The 18939-nt window shown below is 37.3% G+C and overlaps 1 protein-coding gene across 1 annotated transcript in view; it reads left to right on the plus strand.

The window, feature by feature from the left end:
• RASGRF2 (Ras protein specific guanine nucleotide releasing factor 2) overlaps window positions 1–18939 on the plus strand; it is a 1933635-nt gene that overhangs the window by 1139318 nt on the left and 775378 nt on the right. Inside the window, exon 14 of the mRNA XM_044064238.1 lies at window positions 17940–18188. Within this exon, the coding sequence (XP_043920173.1) occupies window positions 17940–18188 (249 nt within the window). The remainder of the gene's footprint in view (window positions 1–17939; window positions 18189–18939) is intronic.

Here is an 18939-nt window from a genome sequence, read left to right on the forward strand (position 1 = left end):
TAGTATTAGCTTGTAGTAGTGTATCATTTATGTGATAGGAGAAGGGAAATTATTTGCCAAAACAAGATCACAATATATTTAGCTTAAGATAATTGTTAATGCAGTCAAGCCCTTGCAGAAGTAACCGTCTGTCAGAAGGTGAGATGTCACTGTTTCCAGTTTGCAGTCATACTTCTCAATCTCTAATGCAAGAATTCTAGAGAAAGCCAAACAAATTTGGACACAAAGACCTAAAAATACTGACGGTCTTTAAATATTGCTTTTACAATCTTTGAAAGCTTATAGAATAATAGATTTTGCATTAGCATGCATTTTCTGAAGAAAATGAAGTCTGTAACTGAAATGTCTGTCAATACTTAGTGACTTCAGTCCCCAGTGATTTGCCAGAAAATAACAGCTTTTTATGAATAACAGACCCAAAATATGAGTAAAAAATCTGGGCATTCTGCAGAATTCTGGACAGCTGAGTGATATGTTTGCAGTCATCAACAACCAAAACATTAAATATTACAGTAGGTATCAGAAAAGTAGATGTGAAAAAGAGAGCTCCAATACTGACACCTGCAGGACACTGTTGGTGACATCTTTATGTTTAGAAGAAGCTCCTGCAGCTTTCCAGAAACTGGTTCAGTCAGCTAAGCAGTTAGATGTGTAATGGACATTGTAGGTATTTACATTAAGTTTAGTATGCTTATCGATAATATTTGCATGGGGGATTTTATCACAGGCCATGGCAAGATCAGGATGGCTATTATGATTGGAGAGACAATTGTTCATGGCTTTAGTAACCTATTCAAAAAATTGAAAAAGTTTAAGGAGACAGTATCTGCCTTTAATAAATAAATTGGTTTAGGTCAAGAGCCAGGAGGTTATATATGAGTGCTTAGATAGGATGTGTTCCATAGCCTTACATGCAAAACTAGTTAGACTAATGGGTCTGCAATTGCCTCGATTACTAACAGGGCTGCCTTTTGTATTGGGAGCAGTCTGGCAGTTCTCCAAACATCAGGTATGTAAACTGTGAAGAGGCTCAGTCAGGCTATATCCATTGCTAATAAGTAGGCAGCCCTGTACATTATCAGGGCCCATCACAGTGGTCTTTTTAAATTTTAAATAAGGCTTTTAGATCTTGTTCTTTGGTAATTTTAGGGAAGAGGTTTGGGAAATAAGAGGAATAACTTAGTAAGTGGGCATAGTAAGACTGGATCAAAATTTATCTGCTAGCATAGCTGCTATTTCAACAGGGTCTGACTAGGTAGCATTACTGTAGAAAGGCTTAGGGCATAGTGTGGTTTTACTTTATAGATTCCTGTCATAGTTGAAGCAAATCTTTGGTGGATGTGGCTACCCTATGTTCATACGCAGTCTAGCACTTTCTAAAAGTACTTTTTTTTCTTTTTAGAAAGAGATTTATGAATTGACTGTCCTGTGTTTTATTAAACAATTTACTGAGAAGGGGATTACACTATAATGGTTTGTTCTTAAATTTCAAACTATATTTTTAGTGGACTGGGACAGACTTTGCAGTGCAACTATTTATGTATAAATAGGAAGAAAAAGTGTAGATGGCAGCACTGGTGATGGGATATGATGACTGTCACTTTGGAATTTATTTTGGTCATCTGTGAGTTGAGACAGGTTTGCTTTTGAGAAATCCCTAAAGAAACTGGCATTTGCAGTAGGAATACTGCTGGATTTAATAGAAGAAGTTAATAGATTTGTAATCAGTTGTATCTGGGGAGAGGGATACAGGGTGGGTGTAAGAAGATATCATGTTTATTTGGATAATATGAAGGATGTTGGAGTCTGCATTAGGAAGACTTATAATTTGTTCCTGAGTGTTGGTACTGATAGTATAAGTTTGTCACCTGAGGATATTAGTGTTTAGATGAATAGAGTAATGATTTTGTCAGAAGTATTTAGGTAATTGTTGTTTCAAGAAGGAGACATGGTAGGTGATCTATGGCCAGCAGTGATGTGGTGGTTAGATTTAAAACTTCTAACTTGAATCTATACAAGTTACAAGTACAGATCATGATGGATTTGCCATTAACTAACCAGTGTCCATGTCAAATACATAGACTCCCCCACAGTTACCAGTTACACTCTGAGCCCGGTTATAAAGGCAGTGCTGTCACTACAGTGAAACTAAGCCTGTATAATTGCATAGATAAAGCTGTGCTTGAGTGTTAGGAACGCCATTAGTTTGGGTATTTTTTTTTTGCTTATACAGTGAGTAATACTACCTTGATATAATCTGCATTAAACTTTGCTGTGATGGAATGTCCAAGAAAAGGGTTTACCTAAAAGGGCATTATAGGGCCAGAAAAAGCTTTACTTATTATACAAAAGCCATGCTGAGTGGTGTGAGTATGAAAACAATGAAGCACAATGCATAGAAAGAAGTGTTGCCCATTTCCTCCAGTGCTGACAGATGACATAGTCTACTATAATGACATCAACTATCCAGCCAATTATTAAAGCCAACTATTTTATCTTTGCAATGCAACATCATAGCTAAGCTAATTGGTTTTAATGATTGCTTGAATAATTAAATACTCTTTCAGTTACTGTATAATGGGTAAAATAGTTTTAACAACTGATTGAGCAGTTGAAAACTGAAGTGAAAGTTAGTTATCTGCTTTGCTGGTGAATAATACAGAAACTGAAATAAGTTTGATACTTCACCAGTGCTGCCAATTATATGCAAGAAAACGGTCTATGTCATATAATCGAACTTCCAAAATTTTGAACACCATATGTTCGAATTTGAAAGTTCGAAATATGACAACAACGAAACCCCAGAACAGCGAATTTTTTTCCCAGGGAAAAAATTCGCTGTTCCAAAAAACACACACACGACACAAGCACACCAAACACCTAATAAACCTACACTACACCTTACATACACAACTATCTCTGCATTAACCTTAACCCAAGCCCTAACCCTAAGGTCCGTCACTATCGTACACTTATCTTACCCTCGTCCTAACCCTAAAGTACGTTACTATCACATATTTACCTTACTCGCACTCTAACTCTATAGTCCGTCACTATCGCACACTTACCTTACTCGTGCCCAAACCCTAAAGTCTGTCACTATCGCACACTTACCTTACCCGCGCCCTAACCCTAATGTCCGTCACGTTCGCACACTTACCTTACCCGCACCCTAACCCCAACGTCCTTCACACTCACACACTTACCTTAAACCGATCCAAACCATTCGCACCACAGTACAGAAAATGTTGAAGCCGCGGAAACAGCCAACCAAATTCTTTCCATAGGAAAGAATTTGAATTTCTGCAGCTTCGACATTTCTATTTTTCAAACTTCCCCTTTTGATCTTCCAAGACTTGACATTTAGGACAGTCGATTAAATAACAGGAACCCCAAGAAAAAATTTAGACTGTTGGTGAAACATCACTGGTTTCTGCAACATTAAATTCAAAATATGTACTGATGGGATTTTCTCGGTTTTGAATAAAGCTAAAGCTGTGATGTATTGTGAAAAGTGAACAGAACAATTGCCATTAGTTGTGGTGAAAATTGAAGGATCTTCATTGTATTGGGAAGAATTGGTTAAAATAGCTGAGGTTTCGCTGGAAGTAGGTAAAGTTTGTGCATCAAGGTGCGCTGAATAATTCAAAGTCTGCTGATGTGCTGGAAATGTTTGTTGCAGTGTTTCAAGCTAATGTGCCATCCTGCATGAAACAAGAACCACTTGTTTTGGTGAATCTGAAGGTTCTGCCAAATCTGTATTAATGGCAGCTGGTATCATTGGATGTGAAAGAGGGACATGCTAGAGTAGAAAAAGAAAAGATTATCAATCCAGGTAAGCAAAGTGAATGGGCTGCACCTATCACCACAGTGGTTAAAAGCTGCGATTCAGTTTGTGTTTCTGAGGATTGCAAGTTAACTGCAAATCCTAATGCTAGTACAGAGAGTACAAGATTTAAGGGCCATGATTAGCAATGGGAATGCATACTCAGAACTGATTTAGTAGCTAATTACTTTACTTAGTAACAATTATTTGACTTAGTAAAAGAAATATTTAATCAGTAGTGTAAAGAGACACTTGTTTATGTACAACAAACTGCCAGTTGGTTTGACTTCCATGCTTTCCATTATCAAAGAATAATCAAAAATCTGCTTGTATATTTGAATGTATTTATAAGTCTAGTTATCTGTCATTCACTGGAATGTCAGAATGAGCACCTTGGTAATTTAAAGTTCAACATAAAATGGAGTGTTTTCTTTAAAAAGATCAAAATGTGACTTTGGCAAGTCATGGACTGAATATCTTGGTCACATTATAGATATGTTCTACTGCTGTCTTCAGTTGTTATTAACTACTCTCTGACCTCCCTAAACTTTCCTAGCACTTTTTATGATGATGACATGGTTGTCCATTGAATACAGACTACCAGGCATAGCTACTGACTCAAAATAAAAAAAAGCTTCCACTTTATAGTCATTCTAAAGTCCACTGAAAAAAGAATCTGCAACTTCATTTCCACACACCCACAGTAATAGCAGTGCACTACCCACTCCAAAGCCAGATGGCTCCCAGTTACCTACAAAGCTGTGCTACTCCAAGGGTTTCTTCTTTTCATCTGTTTTGACCAGGTGCCTTCCTATCTCTTGCTGCAAAACTCCATAATAAAACCACCCCCTACAACCTCTGCATCTTTTCCTATTTGACTGCCTCCTTCCAGACCCCCCCAAAACCAAACTGCACTGTACTGACTATTCCTTTTCCATTCTTGCACCCAAACTCCCACAATACCCCCTCACTTAAAATAAATCTCCTATTTCCTTATTTTTAGAGCACAACTCAAAAGACACCTCCATCAAAAATCCGTCTACATATGTTTTTCGAGTGGACACATCATCTAACTCCTACTTCACCAACATCACTTCCACTTCCACCCTCCATTTTCACCTGCTCCTTACTTCTCATATTTACTACCAAAATTAATCCACATTTATTTTTCTGCTCTATTAATAATATTGGCTCATTGTTTTGATAGTCTGGTGGACTTTGTAACTACTATAATTGCTCTGTTTGTGAATTAATTCTGTTTTAGCTTTTTCACCTGGGCTGTGCCTGCAAATAGTCTATTGTGATCAGTGTACTATCCAGGTAAACAAAAATATAAAGTTATTTTTATTTTGGGGTAGTGCATTGATCAGTATTTTTTTTGTGCTTAAATGTTTTTATTGATTTTTAGAAAATGAATGTAATTTCATAACCTTGCAACATAAAACATACTTTACATAGGTTAACAACTATATACAGTCAACAACTATAAAATCTAAACAAACTATTTACAAAGGTGTCTAAGTTTAAAAGATTGCATTGATCAGTATTGACCAATTTCAGGTTTAGACCGGGTGAAATACAAAACATTTCACAAACCAAAAATACAGAAATGTAAATAATAATATAATAGTTCAGACTACTTACAGATAAGCACAGTGCAATGCACAATCAAGCAGGGTGTAATGTACAATATGTACACTAGTTTCTAAAGTGAGACAATCTTCAGTGACTCTTGGAGAGACAAGAAAGGTGATAGGGTAGGTGACATGTCCTGTGTTGACGCAGGAGCATTTGGCTTAGATGAATCAGTGCTTTTTGAGTTACATTCTGAATTTGGAATAAATGTTGATTTCCTTAATGTCAATGAGGAGCGACTGCCAAAGAGTAGGTACCTGAGAGAAGAAAGCATGTGCAATGTTGTGGAGTTTGGTTCTAGGGGTAATGAGAGTCTAAGGTTGTATGAGGACTTTTTTTTATGAAGTGTAGCTTTAAGGCTATAGTTTGCTGAGTTGGGGTCCTAAAAGTAGTTTAGATCTTTGTTTTATTGAATTAAAGGCCTTTTAGATGAGAAGGTAAAAAGAATTTATGCAGCTCCACCTTCACCACATATATATTAAAAAACTGCAAGCATTTCTCTTAATAATCTGCAATGTAAAAAATTGCACATAACCGGAGTACAGTACTGATGCCATTGTACACATTGCAAAAAGAAAATATTCAATGGCAAAGGAAATGCCAGGGGCAAAATACATTTAACAGACATAATCACTTATCAGTAGTATAAAGTGGTGTACATGTCATGACCAAGATGTGCCACTTATATTACCTTGTGATGCTTCTGTGTGTGGCATCCATTAAATGATTAAACATGCCATGCCCTCAGGAGGTAAGCATAGACATATCACTTATTCTGCTAGAACTTGCTTCCCAGTAGAATGAATGTTTGTAAACTGGGAAAGAAACTCTAGCATTGACTTTTATCGTTAGAAAGATTAAAAAATCTATCAGTACCTATGATGTAAAACAGTTAAGCTCATTACAGATCATGTACAGAGGATTGTGACTTGGACTCCAAGTTGTTATGTGTTCAAGACATGAATGTCAAGAATTCACCTTAAGTGCAAAGCTTGAGAAGGGAATCTTGACATACATGTTGAGAGGTAAAATTTGTCTGTGTAAAGTTTTATATCTGCTCTTCTGAATCTAGGTCATGAATGAAAAAGGTCTGAATAAATTCTGGTTAACAAACAGAAATAAGTAAATAAACACACAACAATATTTATGATGACACTGACAAGATCATTTCAATTCATCTCAAATCATTCAAATCAATTCACTTAGCAAATGGAACTTTAGCTACAGTGATGCAGCAGCTACAGAAAAAGTAAGTATAGCAGTATGAAGTGTTTTAGAGATTTAAATGCAATAAAAAACTTAGTGCTGTCACACAGACAGCAACAAGAAGCTGCATCCCTTCAATGGACTAACAACTTTAAAAGCTGTAAAACACTTCAGTAAGCAGTTTTGTGCAACAGTAGAAAGTTAAAATCAGTTTTAGTGCTGTTCTGTGGTATGCTTATGAATGCTGTATCATGACAGTATAGCATAAGGGTGGTAAGCTGTGCATAACAAAACATGTTATGCACCTCTCTGATATCAGAGGAGTGCACAGAAAGATTATCTTTTTTCAGAATTCAGGGTAATCAGTGTACTCTTTGTACTTTAAACCATTGCAAACATTACTTGGTGACCATAAGGGCCTGCTCGTGATGGCAGGAGCATATATCCAGAGTTGGAAAATCCTTTTATCAGTGCACAAGTGTCTAAGGACATGGTGATGTAGATGGTCTTTCAAGAATTCCATCACCAGAAATTACTGAAAGTAACTGAAAGAATAACAGAGTATATAATTACTCATAATGGTTTATAGTACAATTTCCAAGAAGTTCTAGTAATGTCTGAAATGGTGGTCAGGATGACAAGGAACTGTCCTAGGTTTATAACTTTTGTACTAGGCGTTTGGTCCATTAGACTAGTCACTTCCTCTTGTCCACTGCATTACTGTCTACTTGCGCCTAAAAATCTAAAAGAACCAGAGAAGAGAATGGGGGGAGAACTTATAGATCCATGTTAATTTTAAAAAGGGTCTGGAAGCTACTTTGACATGGACTTGGAGGTAGGGGATCCTTTGAAACAGGTATCTATCCCACCAACAAGATCAGTCAATATTGTGATGTACATTTAGGTACTTAGAGTGGGTGCTAGTGGTATTCTGTTTTTTTTTTTTTTAGATTTTAGTGGTACAGCAAAATTGAGATCATTATACCATTATACACCAAAAATAGCTTCCTGTGTAAGAACCTGTATGAAGTGGAGTAATGTGATAAGGCTTTTACTTGCTCTGTATAACTTAATAAACTCATACCAAATATGCTCTTAGTCAGTGATCTTTGTGATTTCTTTTTATTTTTCCAAGTTGGGATTATGTTTGGATATGTATATACAAAATGGAGCATTATATTACATTATGGACCTGATTATGTATGAATAGATGTGAACAATAACTTCCTTGGATTGGGAGGATATATCCTTGGTGATTAGTTGGGTTGGCGAAGTGACTTTCTGCCAGTAGTTGATACATGATGGTCAGGTGAACAGTGGTCTCACTTTCGATAACCACATAGCCACAACAGTCAGGAAATCCGTCTATGTGGCACACCTCATCACTAAGGGCTTTTCATCCAGGAAAAAAGGAGGTCATTGTCCCACTGTACTCATCCCTCATTATACCCATTATAGAGTACAACGCCCCATTTGGTATGTAACTCACAAGACATCTGCGACAACTGGAAAGGCCACAGAAATACCTCACTAAAAGAATCACAGGCCTAAAGCAGATGCCCTATGCTGACCATCTAAAAAAACTCCAGCTATACTCTGTCGCATATCGCCTACTCAGAGGTGATCTCTGCTTAAGGTACAAGGCTATGTCAAACCCAGTGCTGTTGGACATGCTACACTTAAAGAAATCCCAATCCCTCAGAGCTACATGTTCCAGGGATCTAAATCTGGCCATCACAATGAACAAAACATGCTGGAGGGACAGGTTCCTGACCCGGAGACTCCCCATACTCTGGAATAGACTGCCCACACATGTCAAGCTGAGCGCCTCTTTGGCCCTCTTCAAAAGGAACCTTGACAATTGGATGGGAGATAGGAAATTCACCCCAGGATCACACCAGTCACCCTTTTAGACAGGGGACCAGGAAGTAAATATTTTGGGAAGAAATAGCCAGGGAATTGATATGGCTAGGCTTGTATAGGCCCTAGGGCCGATAGCCTAGTACCAAACTATGAAAAGAGAGGTCATTGTCCACGAATATGCTTAGGTCTGTAATAACAGTATTGTCTTTTGATGGTTATATCATTTATGTGTCAGGTGCATGAATATTTCTCTTTCCTAAAGAGTATAATACTACATTTTTTCATTGTATTTGAGTCTCTGGTCATGATACCATGTACTAGTATTGGCTAGGCCATCTGTCAGAATATGAGAATTAGATGTAGAGTTAGTGATAAGACTGATTTTGCAATCATCAACAAACTTTGGCATCCATTGACCCCTGAAATTTTAGATATCAGAGAAGTATATACTTAAGAGGAGAGGAAAGGATCCAATTTGGAATCTTGGGTGACATCACTGGTAACAAGTCTTTTACAGGAGAGTGTGTCACCGAGGCTCAGTATGTGGGTTCTGTCACTGAGCCAGTTTGCTATCCATTGGGTTGCATGCATAGCAATCAATGTTTAAGTGGGTGAATTTAACAATCATGCCAGAGTATGGGATAGTATCAAATGCCTTAGCAAGGTCCATTGATAGGCCATTATCAAGTGCTTCAGTTACCTTACTCAACAAGTCTAACAAATTTAGTAGACATGTCAGAGCTAACCATAAACAGTATAAACATTGTTTGATGTTAATGTGATATCCTAACCTTCTAAAAATGGAAAAAGGGGATTTATGATGATGACCTGTTCTATAAGAAGATGAATAATTACGAGCAAATTTGGTGTCAGTGGCGCAATAGGTAGCACACTAGTTTTTGGGGCAGAAGGCTGTTGGTTCTATTCCCACATCAGGTTGATCAATAACCTGCCAATATTTTGATTGTATGAATGTCATTATAGTGTTTTCAATGACTTTGCAAATAATGCTGGTGATAGTTATTAGACTAGAGTTTCCAGGACTGGGTCCCATAACGGCTATTTTCCAAGCCTCAGGCATCTATCCAGTGGAGAGGCTGTGCCTGAGCAGGCTTAGAGGAAAGGCAGTAAGATTATGTTTAGTGCTGACTAAAAGACAGCGTAATATATTTTATTTATTTTATTTTACATTTGTTTACCAGGAAGGTCCAGCTGGGCAAGTGCCCGTTTTCAGTGGAGGCCCGGGGAGAAGAGCCCCAAGTAGTGCAATGATATTTTGAAAGTCTACAATACATTCTAATATAATCTGGTATATACATTGACTAATACATAGAATAGCAATTCAGACAATGTGAAAATTAAACAGTGAATAAGTAACTGAATATGAGTTATATCAATAATAGCTTTTGTTGAGTTTACAGTACATATATAAGCACACTTGTAGTATTCACAATACATACTACCTATTGTTCAGAAGAAAGCTCATATGTAGTATTTACAATATATGATTAATATGTGATAAATATTGAGAGAATGTACATTATTCCTTTTGTGAGGGTACAGTGTTAGCTGTTAGACTGGAGAGCAGTCATGCTGAGTTATACAAAGGTAGTGAGAGTGAGGTTGGTGTTTAGGTGATGCTTAGCTTGGGGGAAGGCAGGGGCAAAGCTAGGATTTTGATAGGTGAGATTTTAGGAGTGCTTTGAATTGTCTTGAAGAGGAACATGAGGCAAGAGCAGTTGGGAGGGTGTTCCATAGTTTAGCAGTATAGATAGAGAAGAGGCCTTCCCTAGCTGAGTTCTTTGCTCTAGAAACCTGTTTAGGACCTGTAGAGTTAATGTTAATGGTTTTGGAGAGAGGCTAACTAGAGTTAATTATTGTGGAGGAAATATGAACTGTAAGTCATTCAAACCTATTATCATCTTTTTGTATACTTCCAGCTCACACCCATAGCTCCTTATGGTATCCAGAACTTTTTTTTTTGGTCTGGCTTCTTTAGCTAAGTGACTTACTTGATAAAAATAAGCAATGTTAGAAAGGACAATTAGTTACTAACAAAACAGCACCAATATTGTTAATCTAGGGTATCCTGCATTAGAGAAATTAATCACTGTTTGTTGCTTATTATTCATATTTTCATATTTATGTTCATATTTCCCACCTAGGAAACCTTCATGGTGTGATATGCCATGTGTGATACAGGAAAATTTATTCTCAGTATCCTTTTATATCACATTATACATGAGATTGTACTAGTTGTTTGTTAGTAATTATGAAAATAAATAATATTTCCATATCTACTCAATACTTCAAAAGGCAAGTAACTTACAAACTGTCACATGACATCAGGTTGAACCTTATACGTTGTTGAAGAAAACTATCTTTGATAGTCGCACTGTAAGTTGCACATCCCGAGTATTTCGTTATCAATATTGATAATAACACAGTTAAGCATACGTTTCATATCTATAAAATATCTCGATAAACATGCACTCCTAGAGGAATTTATTGTTGTCATATGAAAGTGCATGTCTGTTTAACAAAAATATTCTAGCAATATATGTCTAGGTTGTACAATTTCCAAGATAAGACTGTTTGCGAAAGTGTAGCAAAAATATAATTTTGGGAGTTTGTATAAAATAATACAGTATTTATGGAATGACCATGAATGTACTGATTATTTTTACTGTGAAGAATATTTCTTATAACATCGCTGTTCTTATAGTTTTAATAGCTTTTATAGCTCACTAAATATTTGCATTTGTTTATCTAATGATTTGTAAGTTTATTTTTCAAAAAAAATGCTCTAGAGTGCAAAGTGTGTGTAGGTTGCCAGAGGTGTGACATTCCACACCACATAGGTGTTAATGAGGTAAGTGAGCAGGAAAAAACAAGGAGGGATAATTTGGATACTAACTCAATTCACAAGTACATCACTTTTGTTAACTGGGTCAGAGTAGATGGTACCAACTGAGCTCAGTTCTGGGCAAAACTGAATATTACTTATGAGATTCCTAATGCAGTTAGAAATTACCTTGTAATGAGACAAGGTGATGATATTCAATCCATACTTTGTTTTACACCATTTGATTGCATGCTTGAACTTTCCATAGACATTTTTGAGATCATTACTGAAATAGGGGAATTTGCGTTTTTACCTTAGTGCTAGAAGTTTTTTTCTTTTTTGTTATATAGTTTAAGAGCAGAGTTCTACTACAGAGACTTATTTTTTTAAATGTATGACCATATTTGTGACAGAAGTTTCATTGCAGGAGTTCAGGTTAGATTAAAAATCACTGCTGCAAGCAGTTGCTTTTTATAGGGTCACCTGGGGGAACTTTTAAGTTTATTTAGATCATCAGAGAGTGCTAAAAAGTTTGCTTTACAAAATTCCTTGTATGTTGTAGGTTAAGTAGAATCTTAGTTTGGGTTGTTATGGAGAATATGATAGCTTAACTGTCAGAATTAATCATACAGGAGGAGACTTTGGGTGTAAAGCAAGCAGGTGCTTTGTTAGTACGAACAAGATCAAAAAGATTAATATCTGTAAAGGGAAGGGCAGTGTTTGGTCAAGGAAACTGATACTGACATTAATAAACATAAGGAACCATTATGCATATGTTTTACTTATTATATGTGTTTGCCAAGTTTATGGATGGTTAGTTGAATTCATCCAGTATAATTTTACTAGGTTCAATAGTTAAGTACTCTAATTGGTTTAAGTAAGTATAATGGGCAGCCGCAGAAATAGAGGAAGTTATATAGTCGGTAATATGGAATTTGGACTTTATTTACTATAGGATGTCCAGAAGTTCAAGGCTATTCCATCCATCTATTCATCCTTCCACAGCTCCTTTTCCAGTTTTTTGCACATGTGGTCAGGGTACCACTTCAAAAACGACAATCATCTAGAGTCAATGCACATACTGCCTGCTAGTTAGCCCATCTCACACGTACACACACACACACACACACACACACACACACACACACACACACACACACACACACACAACCAATTTGGATTGTCCAATTCACCTAACACTTGTCCTTGGAAAGTAGGGGGAAACCAGAGCATCTGGAGAAAACCCACATGAACATAGGGAAGACACGGTGATGCTTCACAGAAGGTGCTCCAGCTAAGATTAGGGCTAGAGAAACACTTGCTGTGAGGAGACAGTCATACATGCTGCACCACTACGCCACCCAAGGCTAAATTTGTCAGGTGATAATGGGGTTGCAGATGGATACAGAGATGCCTCCACCCTCCCCAAAGGGTCTGAATGAATGATAGATGCTATACTGCAGTATGAAAGGAGTATTCTCACTACATTGGAAACAGGTTTCAGCAATTATAGAAATACATATGTGTTCCTCAAGTTCAGGCATTTTTAGTGCAGTCATCTAGCATTGTGCAGTGCCAAGATGATATTGGCCTGATTTGAATTTTGCTAAACTGGAAGGTTGATAAGATTGACACTGTCTGAAAAAAGACACTATGGGGGTATAAAATGTCTTAGCCAAAATGCCAAAGTCCCAAGGGAAGAGATGCAGGCCACCCTGACAGCAACTATCTTCTTCCATATTGACACACATTAGATCCCCCTAGAATGACATCAGTTACTGAGCCAGTTGTTAAAGTCAGTTACTTTTTTCCATTGTGTCATTATTCACTGTGATAACTAGATGCGAACACATTCAGTGTGTGCAAGCATATCACTGGTTCATCTCCCATAGGATGGAGCATCTATGATTATTTACTCCCAAACAGACAATGATAAGATTATATGCATACTATACATACTGGGGTGAAGAAGTTTAAGCCTAGAAGACATCTGGCATTCTATTCTTGCTCATCTTCGTGGATGGAATATCAGCTACATCTGATAGCTGAGACACCTATGTCAGGGACATTGTTATGGGTGTCTGCATGCTCTTGTAATACTAAAGATGTAGCTATGCAGCTCAGGTTACCCTTGTTTGTGGAGGAAATACTGGATGTAGGTGTGTGTGTGTGTGTGTGTGTGTGTGTGTGTGTGTGTGTGTGTGTGTGTGTGTGTATGTGTGTGTGTGTGGTAGGTGAGGTACCAGTGCAATTTGGACCAATGGATGGGAAATCACAAATTCACCCTGGCTTGTCACCTGTGACCATTATGGGCAACGTAAGTCTGTAGATACCCTAAGGCACAGTCATATACCACAGCTATTCAAGTCCTTGGGCAATGATAATTGGTAAACTTGGGACATGAATAGCTAGGCTGAAGAAGGCTCTACGTCCATTAGACTATGAACATCCTATGATCCTATTTTTCTGAGGTCTGTTTGTAATAGTGCTTGCCTAGGTGCTTGGGAAGTGATTTCTATGGAACTTCAACAAGTGAGCTTAGAGCTCGGTTGCAGTGGGACAGGAGTATGCTGCTTGCTGGCAACCGTGATACACTTGAGGCCAGCCTCCAATCTGAATAAGTATTCATACCTTTCATAAGTGGATTCTAAGTTAGGCAGCAGTAAGGGCTTATCAGTGAACATGCTGCTACTGCTACACTGATGTAAGGTATCTGGTGCTAGCATGTGACAACAGAGGAAGTAAGCCCAAACTGTGATCCTGTATAGACTAGAGTTAGGTAGATGGATATTATAATGCTAGACTTTGAAAACTTTAAGAGACAATATGACAATTATACTATAGCTACAGAAGTAGGGTATACTAGAAGCAACTTGATGGAACTATTACTGTAAATAGTGTACAACCTTTCAGAATAACTTGACAATGCAGGAGCAAGTGTCATAGGTTATACAGACTTGAGAAACGTATTATACACTGCAAAGTAGCATGTTAAACTGCTTACTGGTATAGTTATGGGTGTCAAGAATTTAAGCAGACTTAAAAACTAGTTTTTGAAAAACTAATGCAACACACTGTGCAACAGAGTACAGCATAACAGTACAGTATGTCAAACACTTCTCAGGAATGCAGGCACAGATATCATGATTAAGGAAGTCTTAGAAATCTAAATGCAGGGTGCTATACCAGACAGTACAATGTATCAGAATAGCTCAGCAAAACCATCTTAGTGATGTTGCATGAGTGTCGCCCAGCTTGCAGCAAACAAGTTCAAACACAGGGACCAATCAGAACACATGCAGGGGTTGCACAACTGGCTCAAAATGTCAGGTCTCAGTTGTAAAATGGTTTTGATCAGATAATTCACGTTTGGAATTTATGTGCTAGGAAGCACAGCTCACTGCACCTCAGCAAAATATCATGCAAGGACATGCCACGCACCTCACTTAGTAGTAAATACATTTAAAGACAATTCCTACAATAAATTAACATCTAAAAACCATACTGGGTTCTTTTATCAACATTTTAGAGCAATGTTGGTTCTAATAAAAATTTAAAAAGGTTCACCTACCAATCCCCAAGGATTAACTCACCAAAGACTTAGCTTGTGGAAGTAGTCCTACTGGGGAACCAACCTGCTGAAGACACTCAAAAGTGAGTGTTTGTTCAGGGAAACAGGCCACTCCATGGACCCACCATATGAGTTCAAGCCGCATACTCTTAGTCTTATGTAAACCAACTCCATGTTCAACACAAAAATTGGAGAAATCTCCCAAAACAAAGGACTCACTTCTGAGATGCACTTAAACTTTGTATCAGCAGTGATTTCCAATTTAACACAGTAACAGATCATCCCAGCATCAGGGAGTTGGGCTTGGAGAATGGATCTTCCAGGAGTTGGGGCTTGGAAAATGGTTCCGCCAGGAGTTGGGGCTTGAGTAAGTGTAAGTAAGCCATTCACAAGAGCAGCTTCAAGGGGTCACACAATCAGCTCAAAAATGGAGGTTTTAGCTCTAAAATGTTCTTAAACTGTAGGAGTCTATCTTTGATTTTCAGGTACTAGGAAGTGCAGCTCATTACAGCTCAGCAACCACAACACAGACCCCACTGTGTACATCAGTTTGTAGCCAGCAAATTCAAAAATGAAGACACTCAGGAGGAGGAGGAGGAGCTGCCTGCCATAAATTAATGTCCTGGACAATGGTGGGTTCTCTTTATTTCACCCAGGTTTTACAGCAGTTATGGTTCAAATAAAAATTCACAACAGCAGATCCTAAGAGTAACACAATCAATTCAAAAAGACATGTCCCACCAGCAGTAAAATGTGCTTAACTGTAGAAGTCTATTGGGTTTTCAGAAACAAGGAAGGTTTACTCAATGTACACTCTTTATGTTTGAGTAAATAATCTGTCTATCTGTCCTTCTGCCAACTCTGAGTGATTGTTAATGTTAGGTAACAGTAGTTTGCTTTATGATCACCTTTAGTTCAAAATGATGTGACCCAACAGACATTTTAAAAGCTGTTGTCTGATAGCGTCTGTATTCTCTGAGAACTTTATTTTTATCAGACGATATCATCACTTTATGTTTAAGATGAGAGGTATGGACTGTTTCTTATCTTTCACTAATACCCTTTGATCTTCTAGGTTGATTTTCATAAAAACTTATTAATTTCTAACTTATTTGGTAAGTGTTTAAGGATACATTTAAATTGCAGCATAAGTGAAATTCTAAGTGAGCTGTTTTATTGTAAAACAATGAACGTATTAAAAGTTATAACCTTCATATGTGGCAGAAGTGCTGCAAGATAATTTAACTGCTTCTGTTACTGTACATGCCCAGAAGTCCTCCTAATGTCTTTAAATGCTTATGTAGACTCATAGGTTCATAGATAAGCACTAGACTAGCTGCCCTTGTGGTCCATTGTAAGTCTAGCCAATTTCCCTTTTGCTACTAGCTGTACTGCTTGGTATTAGATTGGCCTTACCCACTCCTTTGTCAATAATTGTATATTACCCCACTAAATATAACTGGGGATCAATACCATATATAATTTGAGTGGACCCATGCATGGAATAAAGCATTTACGAGCTGCCTCTCTTCATTAGTAGTTCAGGGGAGGAAGTACTGGGGTGAATTTTCTTTTACCCATCCACAGATCCAAGTTGCGCTCGAATATGGACAATGTTGTGCTTTGTTTAATGTGTGGGGAGTCTGTTCCAGAGTAGCAGTACCCTCTGCGAGATATACCTGTCCCTCCAAACCATTCTGTCAATGTTGCAGAATAGGTTTATATCCCTAGACAGAGTATTTCTGATGCCATGTGACTTGCTAATATGCAGTAGGCCAATTAGTAATGGGTTGGAGGATGCCTTGTGCACCAGAAACAGGTCACCTCTTCACAGTCTGTAGGATACCAAGTTTAGTGACAGGGCTTTGAGTCATTGTAATTTTATAACAGAGTTATAGAATTCTATTATATAATATTACCTAATATTATTATTATTATGTTCATGTTCTCCCTGTGTTTGCATGGGTTTCCTCTGGGTGCTCCAGTTTCCTCCCACTTCCAAAGACATACGGCAGGTAGACTGGACACTCTAAATTGCCCCTAGATGTGAGCGTGCATGTGAGTGTGGTGTGTCCAACCCCATGTGCAGACCATGGGAGGAGGGTTGGGTGCCGGGCTAGCAACCCGACCTTGTAAAAAAACGTAACTGCTACAGAGACGAGTGACTAAAGAGAGCTTATTGCCTGATGTCCTGAATCACATGAGCAGAACTGAGTGAGAGAGAGAAAAATTATATTATATAGTCATTATGTACTCGCATTTCATAAACTGGGACAGGAAATATATGAAATATTGTGAAATAAATTATTAAATGAGTACTGCAACTGATTTTTTAAACTGAACCATATAAGTTTTAACTTCCCTTTCAGAAAGTAAAAATTTATTTAGTTTTGTCGTAATGATTTCATTTGTCAGCTTAACTGTTTATATTATTAATTGCTTTCTAGTTAAACATGTTTCTTTTAAGTATCATGCAGGGAAATGTCATTATCTACAAGATTCATTTTAATTTCAGTTGATCTTTATCCTAAAGCTTTTATAATTAATTGCTGTCACTGTGATGCAGATAGATTTCCAAACAACCAAATTTCGATTGAGAGAGCATGAGCAAGTGGCCTTTCACACTCTAACTGCATCAAAACACATTTGCTCATTCTTAGCAGAAGATAGTACACATTTTATTTAGTTTAGTGACAAAATAAGTACCAGCTTTATGTCAAACCAAGCATTTTCTCAAAGTTTATATGCATAATTATGCAGTGGGTTTATGGAGAGAGCAAAAACACTTCTCTTTGTATATTTATTTAATGTAGTCAGAGATGGAACAACAGGTTCCAATAATTTGCATATATTCTTACTGTAATTTGAAAATTTGTTCAAAATGCAAAACTTTGCAGTTGTTTTCTAGTTAATTTTTTCAAGAAGGTAGACATTGTTTATACCATTGTGAAATATCAATATGGAGAAAAGGAATAATTGCTTTTTATTTGCAGATCGGACCTGCGTCTACACAGAGATGATTCTGACATCTGCTTCAGTAAGACTTTAAATTCCTGCAAAGTCCCACAAATACGTTATGCCAGTGTGGAACGACTTCTGGAGAGACTGACAGATCTGCGCTTCCTTAGTATTGATTTCCTTAACACTTTCTTGCACACTTATCGTATATTTACCACAGCAATTGTTGTGCTGGAAAAACTTACTAACGTTTACAGAAAGCCCTTTACTTCTATTCCTGCACGGTAAGAATACATGAAACATAGAGTTAGTATAAAAAGTTAAAATATGTACTTTGGTCAGTAAAACGCATCTGCATCATTATTAGTATAAAGCAAATTTTGTTGTTTCACTTAATGCTTAGTAACATTTAGGGTAAAAAGAGAAGAATGTTTTGTCAGATTTGAAGCTGGCCTTTCCAGACTCATAATGCAGAACACAGCTCACAATCTCTTAGCAAAAAAATCTGGACAAAGCCAAAAATAATGTGGAGACAAAGCCCACCCCACACCCCCACCCCCAAAAAGGGACAACTTTTAAATATTGCTCTTATTAACTTAGAAAGTTTCTAAAATAAAAATGTCTGGTGTTGCCATGCTATTTCTGAAGAATATGAAGTCTCAAATGCCTGTCATTATTTAGTGAATTCAGTCCTCATTGATTCTTCACAAAAATACAGAAAATCTCAAATTTTATGAGGCACAGACCAGAAATATGAGGCATAAATCTGGACATTCTGTGAAAAATTGGACAGTTGAGAGGTATGAACAGAGTAGCATCAATATTTATTAAAAATGTGTCTACATTTGAGAAGATTAATATTGCTTGAATCTGAGGATGCAGCCATCCCTGTGCATAGGACCTGAAACCATATATGGTGGTAGTGCCAAAAGACCTGCTTGTGATGAACATATGACACAAGGAACCTACAGCATCCTATCCATATGTTAAAACATAAATGTCCTTTCATGTGCTCTGCATTCAGTCTTCAAAAAT

The sequence above is a fragment of the Protopterus annectens genome, chromosome 2.part2 (genome assembly GCF_019279795.1).
Source record: "Protopterus annectens isolate FY-2018-M chromosome 2.part2, PAN1.0, whole genome shotgun sequence".
NCBI classification, from domain to species: Eukaryota; Metazoa; Chordata; order Ceratodontiformes; family Protopteridae; genus Protopterus; species Protopterus annectens.